At 40.3% G+C, this 19986-nt stretch overlaps 1 protein-coding gene across 1 annotated transcript; it reads right to left on the reverse strand.

The window, feature by feature from the left end:
• Positions 1-12212: 12212 nt before the first annotated feature.
• Positions 12213-19411, reverse strand: timd4 (T cell immunoglobulin and mucin domain containing 4). Its single transcript, XM_053332088.1, has 8 exons — positions 19336-19411; positions 17675-17853; positions 16958-17120; positions 16105-16215; positions 14871-14947; positions 13689-13800; positions 13081-13114; positions 12213-12302 (listed from the first exon to the last, which is right to left on the reverse strand). The coding sequence occupies exons 1-8, from the start codon at positions 19409-19411 to the stop codon at positions 12218-12220; spliced, it is 837 nt and encodes a 278-aa protein (XP_053188063.1). The 3' UTR covers positions 12213-12217.
• Positions 19412-19986: the final 575 nt, after the last annotated feature.

Consider the following 19986-nt stretch of genomic DNA (forward strand, 5'->3'; position numbering starts at 1 on the left):
ATGAGCAGAATGAAAAATTGCATGAAAGCATGAAAAAATTGCCAAGTCTTTTATATAACATAACTTCTGGCATCTGTCCCAATATATGTTGTATATTAGGACTTGCCTACATCAAGGACCATCTGGAGGAAGAATGTTCACATCAGTCACCAGCCAATGGATCGAGTGCTTCAGATGACGATGACTTCTTTTCAAGCATGAAGACAACTCAGGGGCAGGAAAGTGTTAAGCAGCTAGAAGGGTACCTTGCCTCTAAAGTAGACAACAAAGAGATACTGCAATCTTATCCTGCAGTTTGCAGATTGTCACTTAAAATCAACACTGCCTTGCCAGCGTCTGCTGCATGCGAACGTCTCTTTAGCACTGCTGGGCTGATTTTCAGCCCAAGAAGGGCAAGACTGGATGCCAGAAATTTTGAAAATCAGCTCCTTCTCAAACTAAACAAAACATATTTTAGCTTTAGGTAGGTCATGCAGTTAATAGTACTATTTTTGCCATCTGTTATAGCACATCACTACTAGTTAGTAGTTCTACATACTGTACTATGTAAGTCTTCAGGGAAATCTAGTGTTGTGTGAGTTTCTGATTTTGTGTAAATTATGCAAACACTAACATTTGTTTTTACGAGTGGACATGCATGTTGTATCTGTTGTAGCACATCACTACTAGTTAGTACAGTAGTTCTACATACTACATACATCTTCAGGGAAATCTAGTGTTGTGTGAGCTGTGTTGTAAGGAGTCATGTTTAGTAAATTGGAAAAAAGACATCCTTTGTAAACTTGAGTAAACACATTTTTGCAAGTTAATGCGCAGCTGTGATACAGTAAAGGAGCAATGTGATAAAGGAAAGATTTCTACATTTCTTCAAACAATAAATTGTTAAAGAAATATGTGTCTAGTGTGGTTTTCCCCCTCCCTATTAATTCCTAATCAGGTGATTTCCATTTAGTATGATGTGCTTATGATAATTTCAAAAGATATCAATACCAGATATCACAAATAGAAAACATTGTGTTTTCAGGGTGGTGTTAGTGGGCTTTTTAACCTTAAATGACTTGATTGAGTGTATAAAGGACATACCAAGACATTGGAACTACATTACACCAAATTACTTTTACTTTTGATACTTAAGTACATTTGAAGCCAAGTACTTTTATACTTTTACTCAAGTTGACATTTAAAGGGAGCACTTTCACTTTTACTGGAGTAATATTTTACACTAGGTATCTCAACTTCTACTCAAGTACGTGGTCTGTGTACTTCGTCCACCACTGATTACCAAACACACCAGTGAATTAATAAGGCTGAAGCAGAAAAGTGTCATCGAAGACCCACATTTAATCTGAGTGGCCTTCAATCAGTCAATCAAAGTTTTTAAAGGGTTGAACAGTGATGCAGCCTGCTGTAATAGGTAAACTGTATTTTACTCTGCAGCAGATATTTGTTAGCTAGCTGTGTCCAGTTAGATAATGTGCTGTGACCAATGTGCTCAAGAACAAAGAGGAAGTTGGTCAAAATGCTAATATTGCCAACATTTATTGAGCTTCCACATTTAGATCAATCTTATTCTTCTCAGGTGAAACTCAGTCACATAGAGGCAACCCTCCAAAATAGAAGCTGAACCTTCCTGATGCCTTTAACCCTGAGCAGCTGAGGTGAAGCCTCAAACACTCTTTATTTAAAAATTGTGAACCTGTCCTTTTCAACAAGTCCTGTTCAGCTCTAGAGACGTGTTCTGAATCCAACCCGTCAGTTGGATTATCAACCTTGTTTAAAGCTCCTCTGTGAGCCTCTGCAGTTTGTAAGTATGCAAATACAACTAGCAATGTCTGACTGAACCGGTGCAAATGTGAAGAAAAAAAAGTGATCTGTGACCTTTGAATCAGTAATGGCGGGAGGACAGAGAATCCCTGTCTGAGTGAAAAGAGATGAAGTTCAGCAAACAAAAGGGATCAGCCTTCTTTCGTTGTTTCGTGCTGCAATGCTCAGACAGATGGTGTTAAAGGACCAGTCTGTAGGATTTAGTGGCATTTAGCAGCGAGGTTGTAGATTGAAACCAGATACAGAACCAAACGTATTTGGGGCTTTACCCAGAATCACCATCTTTGTGTAGATTTCTGCATTAGTGTCCTATCCTGGAGTCAATTCCAGACCTGGTGTTGTGTGTGTCCATCTCCTTATGGTCACAAAGGTAAAGGTACACATACAGTACAGTGACATTCTGTTCTGCATTTAACCCATCCTAAGTATTAGGAGCAGTGGGCAGCCACTATGCTTTTCTATTGGGGGGGGGGCAGGTAGGCAGGGGCTGGGACAGATGATCATTCGCCTTGCGGTGGACCATCAGCTCGATCCCGAGATCCAACCACAAGCTTTTTAACTGCAGCAACTTCACAATACACTATTGGAGATGGAATTACTGCTGGCACCAGACTGTCCCTCCAATTGAAACTCGTTAAAGGATTTAAAGAGTATTCAATGTTAGAGCCGATTTTGTACCTAAGAGTCAGTTCACCAAGGCCGCCCATGCCTTCACATGCCACCTAACTGTACCTGAACTTCTGGACCCTAACCCTAACCCTAACCCACATGGCAGCAAACCCTTTAGTGTTTTGTGGATCTGATCCCAACTGGGCCTGACAGTTCCAGACCCAGACACAAGAACCTGGCCTCTAAGGCCTCCGTTCCCAGGGACACAAGGACATGAAAACCTCCCCCGCATGATCATTCAAACCCATGTATGAATTATGTTGGGAGGTAAAATGGCATTTTAGTGCATTTCAGATGTTTAAAAAGAGTAAATTCATTTTGTGATGTCTTACATATTTCGCAGGGTTGTGGTAACGTCATGCCTACAGCTGGTACTTTGTTTTACCGAAAAACGCTCGGCGCTCCAACACATGTATTTATTCTGACGACCATAGACAGCAGACTCCACGTGAAGTTTCTTCCCATGAACTAAAGAGAGAGAGAGACAGGAGAATGGCCTTAAATACACAACATGAACAGAACACTGAGAAGGAAAACATGATAGATGTGTGTGAGACTCACAGCATCTGAACTGCCCCTGTTGTCCCTCACAGATCACCCCCTCAAATGCAGAGGGGTGAGTTTTCTGAGGCCGAGCAGGATGGATGGAGAAGGGGTGTCTTGGTCTGTAGTGGAAGGCTAATGGGAAATGATTGTTAGCTGGTCTGATGATACAGGCACACACTGGTCTGTACCTGAAGGGAAACCTTGACCTGCAGCCAATTTTAAACTTCTTTCTGATGGGAACCGTTGGGATGTTGCTGATGGGAACTTTTGGTTTGTTGATGATGGGAAGTTTTGGTTTGTTGCCGATGGGAAGTTTTGGTTTGTTGCTGATGGGAACTTTTGGTTTGTTGATGATGGGAAGTTTTGGTTTGTTGCCAATGGGAAGTTTTGGTTTGTTGCTGATGGGAAGTTTTGGTTTGTTGCCGATGGGAAGTTTTGGTTTGTTGATGATGGGAAGTTTTGGTTTGTTGCCGATGGGAAGTTTTGGTTTGTTGCCGATGGGAACTTTTGGTTTCTTGCTGATGGGAACTTTTGGTTTGTTGATGATGGGAACTTTTGGTTTGTTGCTGATGGGAACCCTTGGTTTGCTGATGATGGGAACCTTTGGTTTGTTGATGATGGGAACTTTTGGTTTGTTGCTGATGGGAACCCTTGGTTTGTTGATGATGGGAACCTTTGGTTTTTTGCCAATGGGGACTTTTGGTTTGTTGTTGATTCCACATGGTTTCTTTCTGAAGGCACACTTTGGTTTCTTGCTGATTGGAACTTTTGGTTTATTACGGAGGGGGACTTTTGGTTTGTTGATGATGGGAACTTTTGGTTTCTTGCTGATGGGAACTTTTGGTTTATTACGGAGGGGGACTTTTGGTTTGTTGATGATGGGAACTTTTGGTTTCTTGCTGATGGGAACTTTTGGTTTGTTGATGATGGGAACTTTTGGTTTGTTGCTGATGGGAACCCTTGGTTTGCTGATGATGGGAACCTTTGGTTTGTTGATGATGGGAACTTTTGGTTTGTTGCTGATGGGAACCCTTGGTTTGTTGATGATGGGAACCTTTGGTTTTTTGCCAATGGGGACTTTTGGTTTGTTGTTGATTCCACATGGTTTCTTTCTGAAGGCACACTTTGGTTTCTTGCTGATTGGAACTTTTGGTTTATTACGGAGGGGGACTTTTGGTTTGTTGATGATGGGAACTTTTGGTTTCTTGCTGATGGGAACTTTTGGTTTGTTGATGATGGGGACTTTTGGTTTGTTGCTGATGGGAACCCTTGGTTTGCTGATGATGGGAACTTTTGGTTTGTTGATGATGGGAACTTTTGGTTTGGTGATGATGGGAACTTTTGGTTTATTGCCGATTGGGACTTTTGGTTTGTTGTTGATTCCACATGGTTTCTTTCTGAAGGCACACTTTGGTTTCTTGCTGATTGGAACTTTTGATTTATTACGGAGGGGGACTTTTGGTTTGGTGAAGATCGGAACTTTTGGTTTCTTGCTGATTCCACATGGTTTCTTTCTGAAGGCACACTTTGGTTTCTTGCTGATTGGAACTTTTGATTTATTACGGTGGGGGACTTTTGGTTTGTTAATGATGGGAACTTTTGGTTTCTTGCTGATTGGAACTTTTGGTTTCTTGCTGATGGGAACTTTTGGTTTCTTGCTGATGGGAACTTTTGGTTTGTTGCTGACGGGAACCCTTGGTTTGCTGATGATGGGAACTTTTGGTTTCTTGATGATGGGGACTTTTGGTTTGTTGCTGATGGGAACTTTTGGTTTATTGCCGATGGGGACTTTTGGTTTGTTGTTGATTCCACATGGTTTCTTTCTGAAGGCACACTTTGGTTTCTTGCTGATTGGAACTTTTGATTTATTACGGTGGGGGACTTTTGGTTTGTTGATGATGGGAACTTTTGGTTTGTTTGTGATGGGAACTTTTGGTTTGTTGCTGATGGGAACTTTTGGTTTGTTTGTGATGGGAACTTTTGGTTTGTTGGTGATGGGTACTTTTGGTTTCTTGCTGATGGGAACTTTTGGTTTGTTGCTGATAGGGACGTTTGGTTTGTTGCTGATGGAGACTGTTGGTTTGTTGATGATGGGAACTTTTGGCTTGTTGCTGATTCCACATTTTGGTTTCTTAAAGGCACACTTTGAATTACTCCTGCCGATGGAAACTTTCGGTTTCTTGCTGATTCCACATGTTGGTTTTTTTCCAAAGGCACACTTTGATTTGATGCTGATGCGAACTGTTGATTTGTTTCTGAGGCCACACTTTTGATTCTTTCTGGAAGCACACTTTGATTTTCTGATGGCAATTGTTGGTTTGTTGCTGATGGGAACTTTTGGTTTCTTGATGATGGGAACTTTTGGTTTGTTTGTGATGGGAACTTTTGGTTTGTTTGTGATGGGAACTTTTGGTTTGTTGCTGATGGGAACTTTTGGTTTGTTGCTGATGGGAACTTTTGGTTTGTTGCTGATGGGGACGTTTGGTTTGTTGCTGAAGGGAACTGTTGGTTTGTTGATGATGGGAACTTTTGGCTTGTTGCTGATTCCACATTTTGGTTTCTTAAAGGCACACTTTGAATTACTCCTGCCGATGGAAACTTTCGGTTTCTTGCTGATTCCACATGTTTTTTTTCCAAAGGCACACTTGGGTTTCTTGCTGATGCGAACTGTTAATTTGTTTCTGAGGCCACACTTTTGATTCTTTCTGGAGGCACACTTTGATTTTCTGATGGCAATTGTTGGTTTGTTGCTGATGGGAACTTTTGGTTTGTTGATGATGGGAACTTTTGGTTTGTTGCTGATGGGAACTTTTGGTTTGTTGCTGATGGGAACTCTTGGTTTGTTGCTGATGGGAACTTTTGGTTTGTTGCTGATGGGAACTGTTGGTTTGTTGCTGAAGGGAACTGTTGATTTGTTGATGATGGGAACTTTTGGCTTGTTGCTGATTCCACATTTTGGTTTCTTAAAGGCACACTTTGAATTACTCCTGCCGATGGAAACTTTTGGTTTCTTGCTGATTCCACATGTTGCTTTTTTTCCAAAGGCACACTTTGATTTCTTGCTGATGCGAACTATTGATTTGTTTCTGATGCCACACTTTTGATTCTTTCTGAAAGCACACTTTGATTTTCTGATGGTAATTGTTGGTTTGTTGCTGATGGGAACTTTTGGTTTCTTAATGATGGGAACTTTTGGTTTGTTTGTGATGGGAACGTTTGGTTTGTTGCTGAAGGGAACTTTTGGTTTGTTGCTGATGGGAACTTTTGGTTTGTTGCTGATGGGAACTTTTGGTTTGTTGCTGATGGGAACTTTTGGTTTGTTGGTGATGGGAACTTTTGGTTTGTTTCTGATGGAGACTGTTGGTTTGTTGATGATGGGAACTTTTGGCTTGTTGCTGATTCCACATTTTGGTTTCTTAAAGGCACACTTTGAATTACTCCTGCCGATGGAAACTTTCGGTTTCTTGCTGATTCCACATGTTTTTTTTCCAAAGGCACACTTGGGTTTCTTGCTGATGCGAACTGTTGATTTGTTTCTGATGCCACACTTTTGATTCTTTCTGGAGGCACACTTTGATTTTCTGATGGTAATTGTTGGTTTGTTGCTGATGGGAACTTTTGGTTTCTTGATGATGGGAACTTTTGGTTTGTTGCTGATGGGAACTTTTGGTTTGTTGCTGATGGGAACTTTTGGTTTGTTGCTGATGGGAACTTTTGGTTTGTTGCTGAAGGGAACTGTTGATTTGTTGATGATGGGAACTTTTGGCTTGTTGCTGATTCCACATTTTGGTTTCTTAAAGGCACACTTTGAATTACTCCTGCCGATGGAAACTTTTGGTTTCTTGCTGATTCCACATGTTGCTTTTTTTCCAAAGGCACACTTTGATTTCTTGCTGATGCGAACTGTTGATTTGTTTCTGATGCCACACTTTTGATTCTTTCTGAAAGCACACTTTGATTTTCTGATGGTAATTGTTGGTTTGTTGCTGATGGGAACTTTTGGTTTGATGTTGATGGGAACTTTTGGTTTCTTAATGATGGGAACTTTTGGTTTGTTTGTGATGGGAACTTTTGGTTTGTTTGTGATGGGAACTTTTGGTTTGTTGCTGAAGGGAACTTTTGGTTTGTTGCTGATGGGAACTTTTGGTTTGTTGCTGATGGGAACTTTTGGTTTGTTGCTGATGGGAACTTTTGGTTTGTTGGTGATGGGAACTTTTGGTTTGTTTCTGATGGAGACTGTTGGTTTGTTGATGATGGGAACTTTTGCTTTCCTGCTGATTCCACATTTTGGTTTTTTAAAGGCACACTTTGATTTTCTGCCAATGGAAACTTTCGGTTTCTTGCTGATTCCACATGTTTTTTTCCCAAAGGCACACTTTGATTTCTTGCTGATGCGAACTGTTGATTTGTTTCTGAGGCCACACTTTTGATTCTTTCTGAAAGCACACTTTGATTTTCTGATGGTAATTGTTGGTTTGTTGCTGATGGGAACTTTTGGTTTGTTGGTGATGGGAACTTTTGGTTTCTTGCGGATGGGAACTTTTGGTTTGTTGGTGATGGGAACTTTTGGTTTGTTGCTGATGGGAACTTTTGGTTTGTTGGTGATGGGAACTTTTGGTTTGTTGCTGATGGACACTGTTGGTTTGTTGGTGATGGGAACTGTTGGTTTGTTGCTGATGGGAACTTTTGCTTTCCTGCTGATTCCACATGTTTGTCTTTTACAGGCACATTTTGATTTTCTGCCGATGAAAACTTTTCTTTTTTTGCTGATGCCACATGCTAGTTTCTTTCTGATGGCACACTTTGATTTGTTCCTGATGGGAACTCTTGGTTTCCTCTTGATGATGCACTTTCTTCTTAAGGCACACTTTGAATTACTCTTGATGAAAACTTTTGGTGGCCTGCTGATGGATGGTTCTGATTTGGTTTCTTCACTATTGTGAATGAAAAAGAGGGAGGTGGGATGTTAGAAGTGTTAATGTACAATTATAGGCTAAATTATTATTAACTAAATTGACTTATTCAAATAGAATTTGACAAAAGAGAAATAGACCAAGGAGTCTGTCAAAACATCTGGATCTGGTAGCTTCTTGCAGTACGGGTCATGAGTCGTAAGAGTTAGCGGATGGAACATGAGCCAAACTAGCAAAGGTCACATGCTCTGCCCGTAGTGGGTGTTGGTGTAGTGGGGGGCATTGTATTGAAAAGTATTTCTAATATTTTGACCCCTTAATGTACGTCAGTGGGGTGGACAAAATATTACGGACATTTATGTTTGGTATACTGAGGTATAGCGGGTTTGGAAATAAAATCAATGAATTAATAAATAAAAACAATGGAGGGGTTACAGGATTCAAGAAACAAAAGTTTGTTGAGATTTCAAAAAAGGTAAAAACTGTTTTTTATTACCAGATGTCCTCCGACAATGATGAAGATGATGACGATGTTAGTGATAATTCATTGGCTTGACCTAGAGTGAACATGAATGAGAATTTCTGTATCATGAGGGTCACATTTTTTATTTGCTTGATTTCAAAGTTTACAGATTTGAAAAATAAATTTGAATTTTTTATCTAGAAAAAAGCTTCAATCAAAGTTACATGAAAGCCAAACACAGAGTGAAATGTTCAAGACTTACGCAACTTTATCCTCCGTGTTTTATAAAGGCCGCTGCACTGACATCATTATGAAGAGTTTGGTCGCATACGTTTGTTTAGAAATGGAAACAAAGCCTAATAACAGTGATTTTCACTCTCTGAGAGTAGTTCTGTGTAAGGCAGACACTACTGAGCATGTGCAGTAACACTGTCCTGCTGGTCTACAGATCACAACCTCTGGACTTTTTACTAAAGAGCATCAGTAGAATGGAGCCATCTCTGAACAAACTAAGGGTTTGAGTTAAAGATGAACAAGCATGTCACCCAGTGCAGCGGTGCAACTCACTGACCTGTTTTTGAACAGCTAAGGAATAAGCTATATGAGACTTTGACACACAAAATACTGTTAGTAGATCAGTTCGTTGTTGGTTTGGATCCACACATAATGAAAATCAGCAGAATGGTCCTTTAAGCTACTGTTTTAACTGACAAAAAATAAAATGTTAACCTGACTAGAAGTCTTGACCACAGTTGGATCTTTGGTGGAAATCACTACAGTTGCCTTAAAGTTGTGTGTCAGTGAAGCAGCTTCATGTTTGGTTCAGTTCTTACCGGTTACTGTCAGCAGGGCGATCAGGACCGCCAAAGCTGAAACACAAGCAGACGTTTGTACATTTCTCTGGTCATATACAGGATATGTACATTGTGTGAATCCATATTTGCAGCCTCATTATTACTCGCTCCTTCACCGTTACCGTGGAAACGCAGCGTTGAGCCTGAGGGTTGGGTTGGGCCATGAAGCTCCCTGCAGCTGTCTGAACTTTAACGTTGTTCAGCTTTATGGAAAATTGTTTTTTTATTGTTGTATAATTGTTTAATCCTTTCAGCTGCACATCAGCTTCCCCAGTGTGAGAAATGTACACTTCTATTTGTAAGATATGAAGTTAAAGTCAAGATCTTTGGGTTTTTTAACAGCTGCTCCTGCAAAACAAAACATTTGACTATTTTCCCACATTTAATTTTGATTGATCAAAGAAACAGTTATGGTATATTAACAGGTATTATAGATGACTGAAAGCTTGCTCTGCACCTCTCAAGGTGTTTTGTTCTTGTACTTATCAACACAAGTTGATATTGTCTCCCCATTTAATGTTCTTTTTTCATAATATACTTTTGTTTAAAGAGATTAAAACACAAATAATTTCCTTTCTCATCAAACATACAACTGACACATACTGTATTCAACCTGAAAAAGACAAAACTGAGAAACTGAGGTTTGTTTTGGGGGATTTTTTATATCTAATATCAGAAATATGTCAGGTTGACCTTTGCTGCTCTCTCTCTAACTCTCATAGACGTGTGAAGTTAAAGTAATTGAAGGTAAAGTAAAGATGATGTTTCACATAGTGTTTTAAATTATTTGCTATTCTGATTTACACAGATGATCACAGTGTTGAAGTAATTAGCGGCAAACTGAACCTCAGACACAAAGATAAGTAAACCTGCTAAACCTCATAAACCTACATGTTGGTCACATCATCCAAGACAGTCCTGGATTTCAGTTTCCAGAATCATTGAACAGATTGAACTGAAGACATTTCTAAATGAGGTATGAGGTATTTTTAGGAGTCTTCACAGCTCGATATCTCTGAACATGTTTCATTTGAACGGTTGCTGCATTAACTCTGCAAAATGAAAACCTGCTGAAGTTTCTGAGAGTTTGAGGCAGTTTAACGTTACTCACAGACCAGCACGGTCGGCTTCAGCCGGTCCATCTCCGTAGTTCTCTGCAGATCGACTCCTCACCGAGTTTTATCTCTCTTTCTCAGAAAAACTGGCGGAGTTTCCTCCAGCTGCTACGATTGCTTGGTTGCCTTCAGTGTTTGGTGTAGTTAAACACAACATTACAAACATGACAGCAACAACACTGTTTGACTAAATGTTACTGGAGGGGTGATTTTTAAGACCTCACAGAGTTAACAAGCACTGTGTGCAGAATTAGTAAAAACAAACAAACAAAGACTGACAGCTGAATGGAGACGACAGGAGAACACAAGCCTCCATAAAACTTAAAGAATTATAAAACTAATAATAAATCTGCACATAATAAGCTAAGATACAGTTGATCAGTGTGCAACATTAGTGTCCATGAGGTTTAGTTTAAATTTAAAGGGTTAAAATGTGAAAATAAACGTATGAATAACTTCACACATTCTTTTTTTGTGGACCCAGCATCAAATTTCTGCTTTTAATCCATTTAGAGAGAATATATTAGAGGATTATGGTAAAAATGTCTAAGTGGTGTAACCATAAAAACTTACTGATGTACCAAATAACTGAACGTTGCTTAAAAACAGTAAATAGTCAATAAAACACCTTCCTTCCTTCCTTCCTACCTTCCTACCTTCCTTCCTTCCTTCCTTCCTTCCTACCTAACACCATATCAACTAGTTAGACATGATCTTACATTATAACTTTTATATTAAATAAAGCTAATGGAATACTATTGTTCTAAATATTACATTTCATCTGGTTACCATGGAGATCAGGAAACATTTACATGTTTTAAATGAAGTCATTATTAGTATAAGTCCACTTAAATACACTGTAGCTGATCACATATTTAATATCTATCATTCTTTTGTGGTTACACCATTTGACATGTTCAGGAGCATTCAGTCTTTTGGTATAAAATGGGTCAAATGTCATTTCAAATCTCTCTTATTGATCTTTTTTTAATATATTGATTATATTGAACTGGGCGTAACCTCCATGATGTCTTGCTGCGGAGTTCAGTCTGAATTCAGTCCCTTCCTTCCTTCCTTCCTTCCTTCCTTCCTTCCTTCCTTCTGTCCTTTCTTTCTTTCCTTCTTTCCTTCCTTCCTCCTTTCCTCCTTTCCTTCCTCTTCCACCCTTCCTTCCTTCCTTCCTTCCTTGACTCTCTTATTGATCTTTTTTTAATATATTGATTATATTGAACTGGGCGTAACCTCCATGATGTCTTGCTGCCGCTGAGTTCAGTCTGAATTTATCTAGAAAACCAACAAAAATACTAAAAGTACATTTTAACAAACCTGATGCTGCTTTTAAAACAAGTTTAACTGATTTATTAATTCATCATCTTACCAACACTTATTATTACTGAGCTTTATATACACTGGTTCTCACAATGATAGCAACACAAGTACAGACACACAAAAACACATATGTGTGCTTTGATTGACTTTTATTCAGCGTATTTTCAGAAAGTACAGGCAGATTATTACGGAGCCTCAACACGTTCAATATTAAACATATCATTATAAAAAAAACATTTATGTCACTTTTGATTTTATATCACTTTTTATTTCCCATATATGTCACCGTTTATTCCACTTGTTTAATTCACTTATTTGTTTGTGACGTTGAACACTTCGGGGTTTCGTAGGTTAACACAGGAAACTAATAACAGTGTTCACAGCAGCAGCAGCAGCCTGCTTACAGTCAGCGTACAGAAAGCATGATTTAGAATAAACTTCAGCATGTTCCCTTTGTAAATGTAGTGTTTGTAGAAGAAGCAGAGGAGAGCGAGCAGGTGTGAACTAGTCCAGAGTGTAGATGTTCTCCTGAACTGGTCTCCTCATCCGAATCTCATAGATGATGTGCGGAGGCTCCTCAGAGGAAAAACTGGAAGACAAAAAACCCCAAAAAACCATTAACAGACACTGAAACCAGAAATAACGTTTTTTAATTCACTTTTTCTTTCTTAATGTCAACTTTCTGTTTTACTTATTATTTCACTTTTTATTTTGTCTCTTTAAGAACTTCCAGGTCCGGTTTCAGAAGTTAAAAACCTCATTAAAATTAGTAAGGGAAAATGCTATATTCAATAAAAAGTTACTGAACTTTGTGAAGTAGAAGTCAACTACGACTCCCATGGTGCATTTCAGTAAGAAACGTCCAATCACAGAGCTCACAATTCAGTCACATGTCTGAGCTGAAGCTGAAGACTACAGTGTTGAGAACAATGACCGCTCTGATTGGCTTCTCCATGGCAACAGCAGCTGAGGCTCATGGGTATTGTAGTATTTCTTTAGCCAAACTGACAGAAGTTGAAATAATTAAAACTGTTTCTGTGTTCAGTGATACTGACGATGTTTTCATCAATGTTTCGGCCCATTTTAGATACTTTGGGTAGAATAACATTAATAATACAATAATATAATAATACACTTTATTCAGCACTGTTCATGCAGCATTAATACATTTTTAAAAAGAGCAGATAACTTAAACAGTATTAAAAGAATATCAAAATATAGTATAAAAAGTAAAGGTATTCATTATATTATTACAGTATATTATATTGATTGGTTTTATGGCTAACAAATACATATAAGAGCATTTCAATGTTCATCAATTAAAATCATTTTTAAATAAATTTGAGATATCATCGTGTTGTACTCACCAGCCTGGCTTTAAGGCTCGTCTGTATAATCCGCCTGTAGAGTTAAAATAAAGTTATAAAAGTTATAAAATCTGCAGAGTCGCTTTAAAGACTTTAAAGACTTCATCATAAGAAATGACTCTTTTTCATTAAACCCTGTAACACTGAATAACATCAGATCCATGGGTTTTAGAGAGCTTGACATCATCAGATACGTGTAATACTCAGATAAACCACCAGGGGGCGTTTCATTCATCAGTGAGACACAAGGAGGCCAGTTTAGAAAAAGTTAAAGTAAGAAAAACATTCAAATAGTTAGTGATACTTCAGCAGGAACAGATAATGGATTGATGCTATGTTGAATTATGAAATATTTAATATCTTATCAGATTAGTATAGAAGCTCCTTTATCTGTTAATCTCTCATTGTATTGTATTTCATGTTGTGGCTGATATGAGCTCTATGCAGGACTAATATATATGGAAAGTGTTATTTAATTAATGTTTTAAGATCCAATAATGACTCCAGTTTAAGGGTTGACTAATGCTATTTCTTTATGTCTTCTGTATGTCATGTGACCAAACTCTGACATGGAGATACTGAATGAAACATAAGATGAGGAAACGTACGTTTAAAGGCCAGAAAGAGAAAAACTGAAGCCAAGATCAGCAGCACGGTGAGAGAGAGAGAGAGGACGGGAACGTTGATCTGAAGGGAGAGAGACGGGTGAGAGTCCTCCACCTGAAAGAGAGAAAGAGACGTTACATTTGTTCAGATTAATTAAATGAGATATAACATGATAATCAGAATCAGGCCAACATGTTTCCTAATGAAGGAGGAAGTACTCAGATCTTTTACTGCAATAAAAGTACCAACACAACTATGTAAAAATACTTCACAATAAAAGTCTGAGTAAATATTAGCAGCAACATGTTCTTAACCTTCCTGTTGTCCTCGAGGAAGGAAGGGAGGAAGGAAGGAAGAAGGAAGGAAAGGAAGGGAGGGAGGAAGGAAGGAAGCAAAGGAAGGAAGGGAGGAAGGAAGGAAGGAAGAAAAGGATGGAGGAAGGAAGGGAGGAAGAAGGAAGAAAAGGAAGGGAGGGAGGAATGAAGGAAGGAAGGGGGGCGAAGGAAAATAGCGAGGAAGAAAGGAGGGAAGGAAAGGATGGAAGGAAGGATGGTAGGGAGGAAGAAGGAAGGAAAGGGAGGGAGGGAGGGAGGGAGGAAGGAAGGAAGGAAGGAAGGGGGGGAGAAGGAAGGAAAGTAGCGAGGAAGAAAGGAGGGAAGGAAAGGATGGAGGAAGGGAGGAAGGGAGGAAGAAGGAAGGAAGGAAGGTAGGGAGAAAGGAGGGAAGGTAGAAAGGAAGGAAAGGATGGAGGAAGGAAGGGAGGAAAGAAAGGAAGGAAGGAAGGATGGAGGAAAGAAGGAAGGAGGGAGGGAAGGAGGGAGGGAGGGAGGGAGAAAGGAAAAGAGGAAGGGAGGAGGGAAGGAAAGAAGGAAGGGAGGAAGGTAGGGGGAGGAAAGAAGGACAGAAGGAGGGAAGAAAGGGGAATGGAGGAAGGAAAGAAGGAAGGGAGGAAAGAGAGAGGAAGGAAAGAAAGAGAGAAGGAGAGAGGAAGGAAGGACAGACGGAAAGAAGGAACAGTCAAAACAGACAGGGTCAATTTGACCCGGGAGGACGACACAAAGGTTAAAGTTAAAGTCGTGGTTTGGTCCCTCTGACTGATTCTATGACGTCATAGATTATGAATAATGAATAATGGAGCATCTTAATACTTTAATATAAAAACGTGGTTCAGTGGTTTAACTCACGGTCACGGTGTCGGAGCGCAGCAGCGTAGAGTTCTTCAGGAGGTCCAGATGAGACGACAGCAGCATCTTCCAGTTTACTGCAAACAGACAGTAGAAAAAAGAAGATAAACAGCAGAAGGATAATTCTCTATCCATCCATCCATCCATCCATCCATCATCCATCCATCCATCCACCCATCCACCCATCCATCCATCTATCATCCATCCATCCATCCACCCATCCATCCATTATCATCCATTATCATCCATCCATCTATCCATCATCCATCCATTATCATCCATCCATCCATCCATCCATCTATCCATCATCCATCCATCATCCATCCATTATCATCCATCCATCCATCATCCATCATCCATCATCCATCATCCATCATCCATCCATCCACCCATCCATCCATCATCCATCCATCCATCCATCCTCTGTCTCTTATCCGGGTCTCATCAGGCTGAGCAGTGAAACCCAGACCTCCTTCTCTCCAGTTCCGCTCATCAGCTCCTCCTGGAAGATCCAAGCTGTTCCCAGACCAGCAGAGATATGTAATCCCTCCAGTGTGTTCTGAGTCTCCTCCCAGTTGGACCTGGAACTCTTCTAAAGGGGGGCGTCCAGAAGGATCCTGACCAGGAGCCCAAACCACCTCAGCTGGCTCCTTCCCATGTGAAGGAGCAGTGGCTATACTCCACCTTTTTCCAGCAGAGCACCATGGCCTCAGATTTGGAGGTGCTGATTCTCAACCTGACCGCTTCACATTCAGCTGCAAACTGTCCCAGAGCCTGTTGGAGGTCTTCACATGTAGAGTCCAACAGAACAACATCAACCACAAAAAGCAGAGAGGAGATTCTGAGGTCCCCAAACTGGACTCTCTCCTCCCCTCGGCTGCACCTTGAGACTCTGTCCATGAAGATCACAAACAGGATCAGAGACTAGGGACAGCCCTGATGGAGCCCAACACCCACTGAGACCAGGTCTGACTCCTAGCCTCGCCCGGATGTCTGAACTCCTGACCCGATCTCTAAGGCTGAGCCCAGACTCTCTCTGCTTGGATCCAGCATCTCATTGTTTGGGTCACTACCCAAAGCTGGTGAGCAGAGGTGAGGGTTGGGACGTAGACTGACTGCTAAACTGTGTGTGTAAATATATTTCTTTTCCTTTTTTTCCCCTTTTATCTCATTGTGTCCTCTTTTCTCATATTTCCAGCTTGAGTATAAAACAGGATGGTTGACAGCGTCTCACCTGTGGAGGCCGACGGCTCCATGACTCGATCTGGCTTCGTAGCTGTTGTAGTTGTTGTTGTCGTCATTACTGTCGTTGTCGTTGTTGTTGGAGGTGAACTGGTTCCTGGGGCTGAGACAGAAAAAACAGATTAACCCTCAGTACAAAATGAACCCTGAATGACCTGAGCTACAACATTCAGTATAATGTTTCCACTGTTCTGAGCTTCACTAATTAACTCTAATGTCTTCTACTGATTTGAGAAGTTCACCAGTAAAGTGTAGTAAGTTTTATAGCCACCAGAAGAGTTTTAATGTAAAACATTTGCAGGAAGTGATGAGTTTTCATTGACAACAGCTTAGTTTTTGTTAAAAAAGAAGAAAATATAATCAAATAGAAAATCAGATAAATTAAATGAAGACAATCTTCTCATATAAACTTGTTTCAAGAGATCAGAATCATATAATGATTTGTACAATTTGATAAAACAAGTAAATACATCGATTTGGTCATTTTAGAGCAATGGTCACCAAATCTAATCCTGAAGAACTACTGCCCTTCATGTTTTACGTATCTCCCCACTCTAACACACTTGATTCTAATTTCTGGGGCGATACCTAAAACATGGAAGGCAGTAGCTCTCCAGGATTAGATTTGGTGACCACTATTTTAGGGCATTTCCTTTATAAAACATCAATGCCCATCACAGTACCACTACAAACTGATTTAAGCAAATGTCCCAAAATTTAAGTTACTCTAATGTACGAACAAGAAAAGACACAAATGATCATACTTATGAAGCTGGAATAATTCAATGTTTGGCAAAAAATGATTAATTGATGAATCTTCCTTTGTTCCACTAGTCGTTGCTCACCTTTCACCACTCTCAGGTTCATGATCACCTTCTTGTCGTTGAAGATGCCGTCGATGTCGACCCTGCAGCAGTACGGCCCGCTGTCCGTCCGCCTCACGTTCAGGATGTCCAGGTCCATCTGTCCATCCAGAACGTCCCCCGTCAGCCGGTACCGGTCTGTCACCTGCAGCCCCAGAGTCAGCATCCCATCACAGCGGTAAGGAAAACAGGTTTTTGTCTTTACACAAACGAATCAGGAGGAACCAACCTTTAAAGGATGATGTGTTTATGTGTGTGTAATGATTCCTCCAGTTCATACTGAGCATTAGACCCTTCATCATGTTAACAGGAAGTGATGGAGGACTAAACCCACAGTCCTCCTTCTGTGGAAACATGGATTTAAAAGTAGATGTGAAGCTAATATGAAGCTTCAGCGTCTGAATGAGTCAAATCTTCATCTTCTATGTTTCAACGTTACAGTGTTTTTAGTAGCAAAGTCTTTTTGTCCACCACAGAGACACAGGAAACACTGTCCAAGAAGCTTCAGCCATCGAGATCAAAGATCCCAACTCATGTCAAATTATCGACGTACAAAGAACTTAAGATATTTCACACCAGCTCAACGAATCAAACTAACGAGCACAGGTCTGAAAACACCTTTACACTGAACTGAACCAAACAGTTCATCTTTGAAAGCGTGTGATGAGACAAACTTGGCTGCTTGTGGGTAAATCTGACCTTAGAGATGACGCCGTTCTCGTCCGTCTGTACGAGGATGTTGTTGCACCAGAATGTTCCACAGCCGCGACCCCAGCAGACCCGGCTCAGGCCGAACCGCTTCACGGAGTACTGACAGGACAGAGAGGCCACGCCACCCTCCGCTACTTTAAAACAGCAAACAGACGAGAAACAGCATCCTGCAGCACAGACACAGCGGCCAGAATCAGTGAAATGTACTGAAATACAACACAGACAACCAGTTTACACACAGGAAACACCTCAACTGTTAAAAACACCACCTGATGTTTATGGGTCAGTGATGTTTGTTAGTGTCCATGTGGTTTAGTTTAAATTTAAAGGGTTAAAATGTGAAAATATATGTATGAATAACTTGCACACCTTTTCTGTCCTTTGATGCTTCTCTATGGGCATTAGTTAACAACATTCCTATCTCTCTTTCTGCCTTCGACATATAAGAAATTATATACACAAAACATGCATAAGTGTAAACAACAAGGTGGATGTCCAAATTTGCCTTCCAACATTTCAATAGTGGCTTTCTATTCTGATTTCCAAAACTTCACTAACCTGCCTTTTAACACAAAGACACTTGACTAATCTCAAAATGTTTAAACAAAGCTTCAACACCATCATAACTATTGTTCTCAGCCTTCTTGATCTTTGCTATAATCTCTGCTGCTTTCTTATCATGTGATTTGAATCTTTCATTCTGACCTTGTTCACCAAACGTACATGCTGCAGAATTATCTTTCTTATCTACCTGACTACCTGATGTCTGAGTCACCTAACCCTAAATGTCCAAGTGATGTCTTAAATCTTAAGACATTGAAGATGTAAAGTTATCAAAATCTTTCGCCTCTATTGAATCGTTGTACCTGGTAACCATGGCGATGCCCCAAAGTTAGATATTTTGCCATAAAACAGGAAGTCCTTATAACTCCAACACACGTTGTCCAATCAGTACCAAATGTCTAAAGCATGATGAGAGTCGGGTCCTGAACACGTCTCTGCTTTAATATTGAGTCACAGTCATCGTGCCAGCTACTGTAAATGTACATGTGGTGTTCTCCACCTCGTACACTACAACATGAAACATACTTAGTAGGTATTCACTAGCACCACATTGTGGACACAGGAAGTGTTCTGTAATGTTTTCTCCCACTGTTTGATAAAAGCCCAGATATGACAGGTATGAAAACTTCTACACTCATGATTCCCGTGATGTGAGCCCAACCTGTTCAGTGCTGCTGGTAGCTTTTATGCAGGTCTAAATCGTACTCTTTAATTTAATGTACAGAGAGCCAATATTCCTGTATGAGCATCAGTTGGTGACAGCAGCAAAGAGAAACTCTCCCCTAACAGGAAGAAACCTCAAACAGAGCCGACTGCAGGTGGACGACCGTCTGCCTCGACTGTTTGTGTTGAATTCAAGAAGTCAGAAAACAGATAAAGACGAGTTTGAAATGAAATAAATATCATGACAGAAGTAACAGTGAGAAGTCCAGACGTTTATCAGCCTGTGTCACTGAACTTCATCAATGAACAATCAACTTCAACACTTATCATGATGAAGATGTCAGCGGTTTAAGTTGTGATGTCAGCGGTTTGAGTTGTGATGTCAGCGGTTTGAGTTGTGATGTCAGCGGTTTGAGTCTCACCTGACAGGATGAAGAGGACGATGATGAAGGTGGAGGTCTGAGACGATGGACGGCAGCGAGGCGAGACGGCGGCCATCGTGTGCGTGTGTGTGTGTTCATTGTCCAGTGTGACAACAACACAGTGTGACCCTGTGAGGGAGGGGCGAGGGAGGGGCGAGCTACACACACTGCTACTGTCTGTTTTCCTCTGTGTGTGTGTGTGTGTGTGTGTGTGTGTGTTGATTCTGTCTCATACACTGAATGTCTGCTGTGTGTTTTAACTCTCTGCACTTTATTCATCATCACTTTTAATGCAGAGACAAGTGAAGCAAACCTGCAGATTCAGGCTGTTTAATGGATCCTGAAGTTTTTACACACAGTTAGAAACAAAGCAAACAAACATATCGTGCATCTAAATTTCACTCAAGATGCTTCTCTTCATCTCCATAATCCAGACTGATTCATTAATATATTTTTTATTCAGAGGTAGAAGAAGTATTAACACACCTGATTCTAGTAATTAACTCAGTATCGAGCAGCTGAAGCTCGTCAAGGACTTGATACTGATTTACTTACTAGAATCAGGTGTGTGAGAGTGGAGAGAAACTTAAAACACACAGCGCAGCAGCTCTACAGGAGCAGGTGAGCAAGTATTACAGTAAAAGTACTGCA

Source organism: Scomber japonicus, chromosome 13, assembly GCF_027409825.1.
Source record: "Scomber japonicus isolate fScoJap1 chromosome 13, fScoJap1.pri, whole genome shotgun sequence".
NCBI lineage: Eukaryota > Metazoa > Chordata > Actinopteri > Scombriformes > Scombridae > Scomber > Scomber japonicus.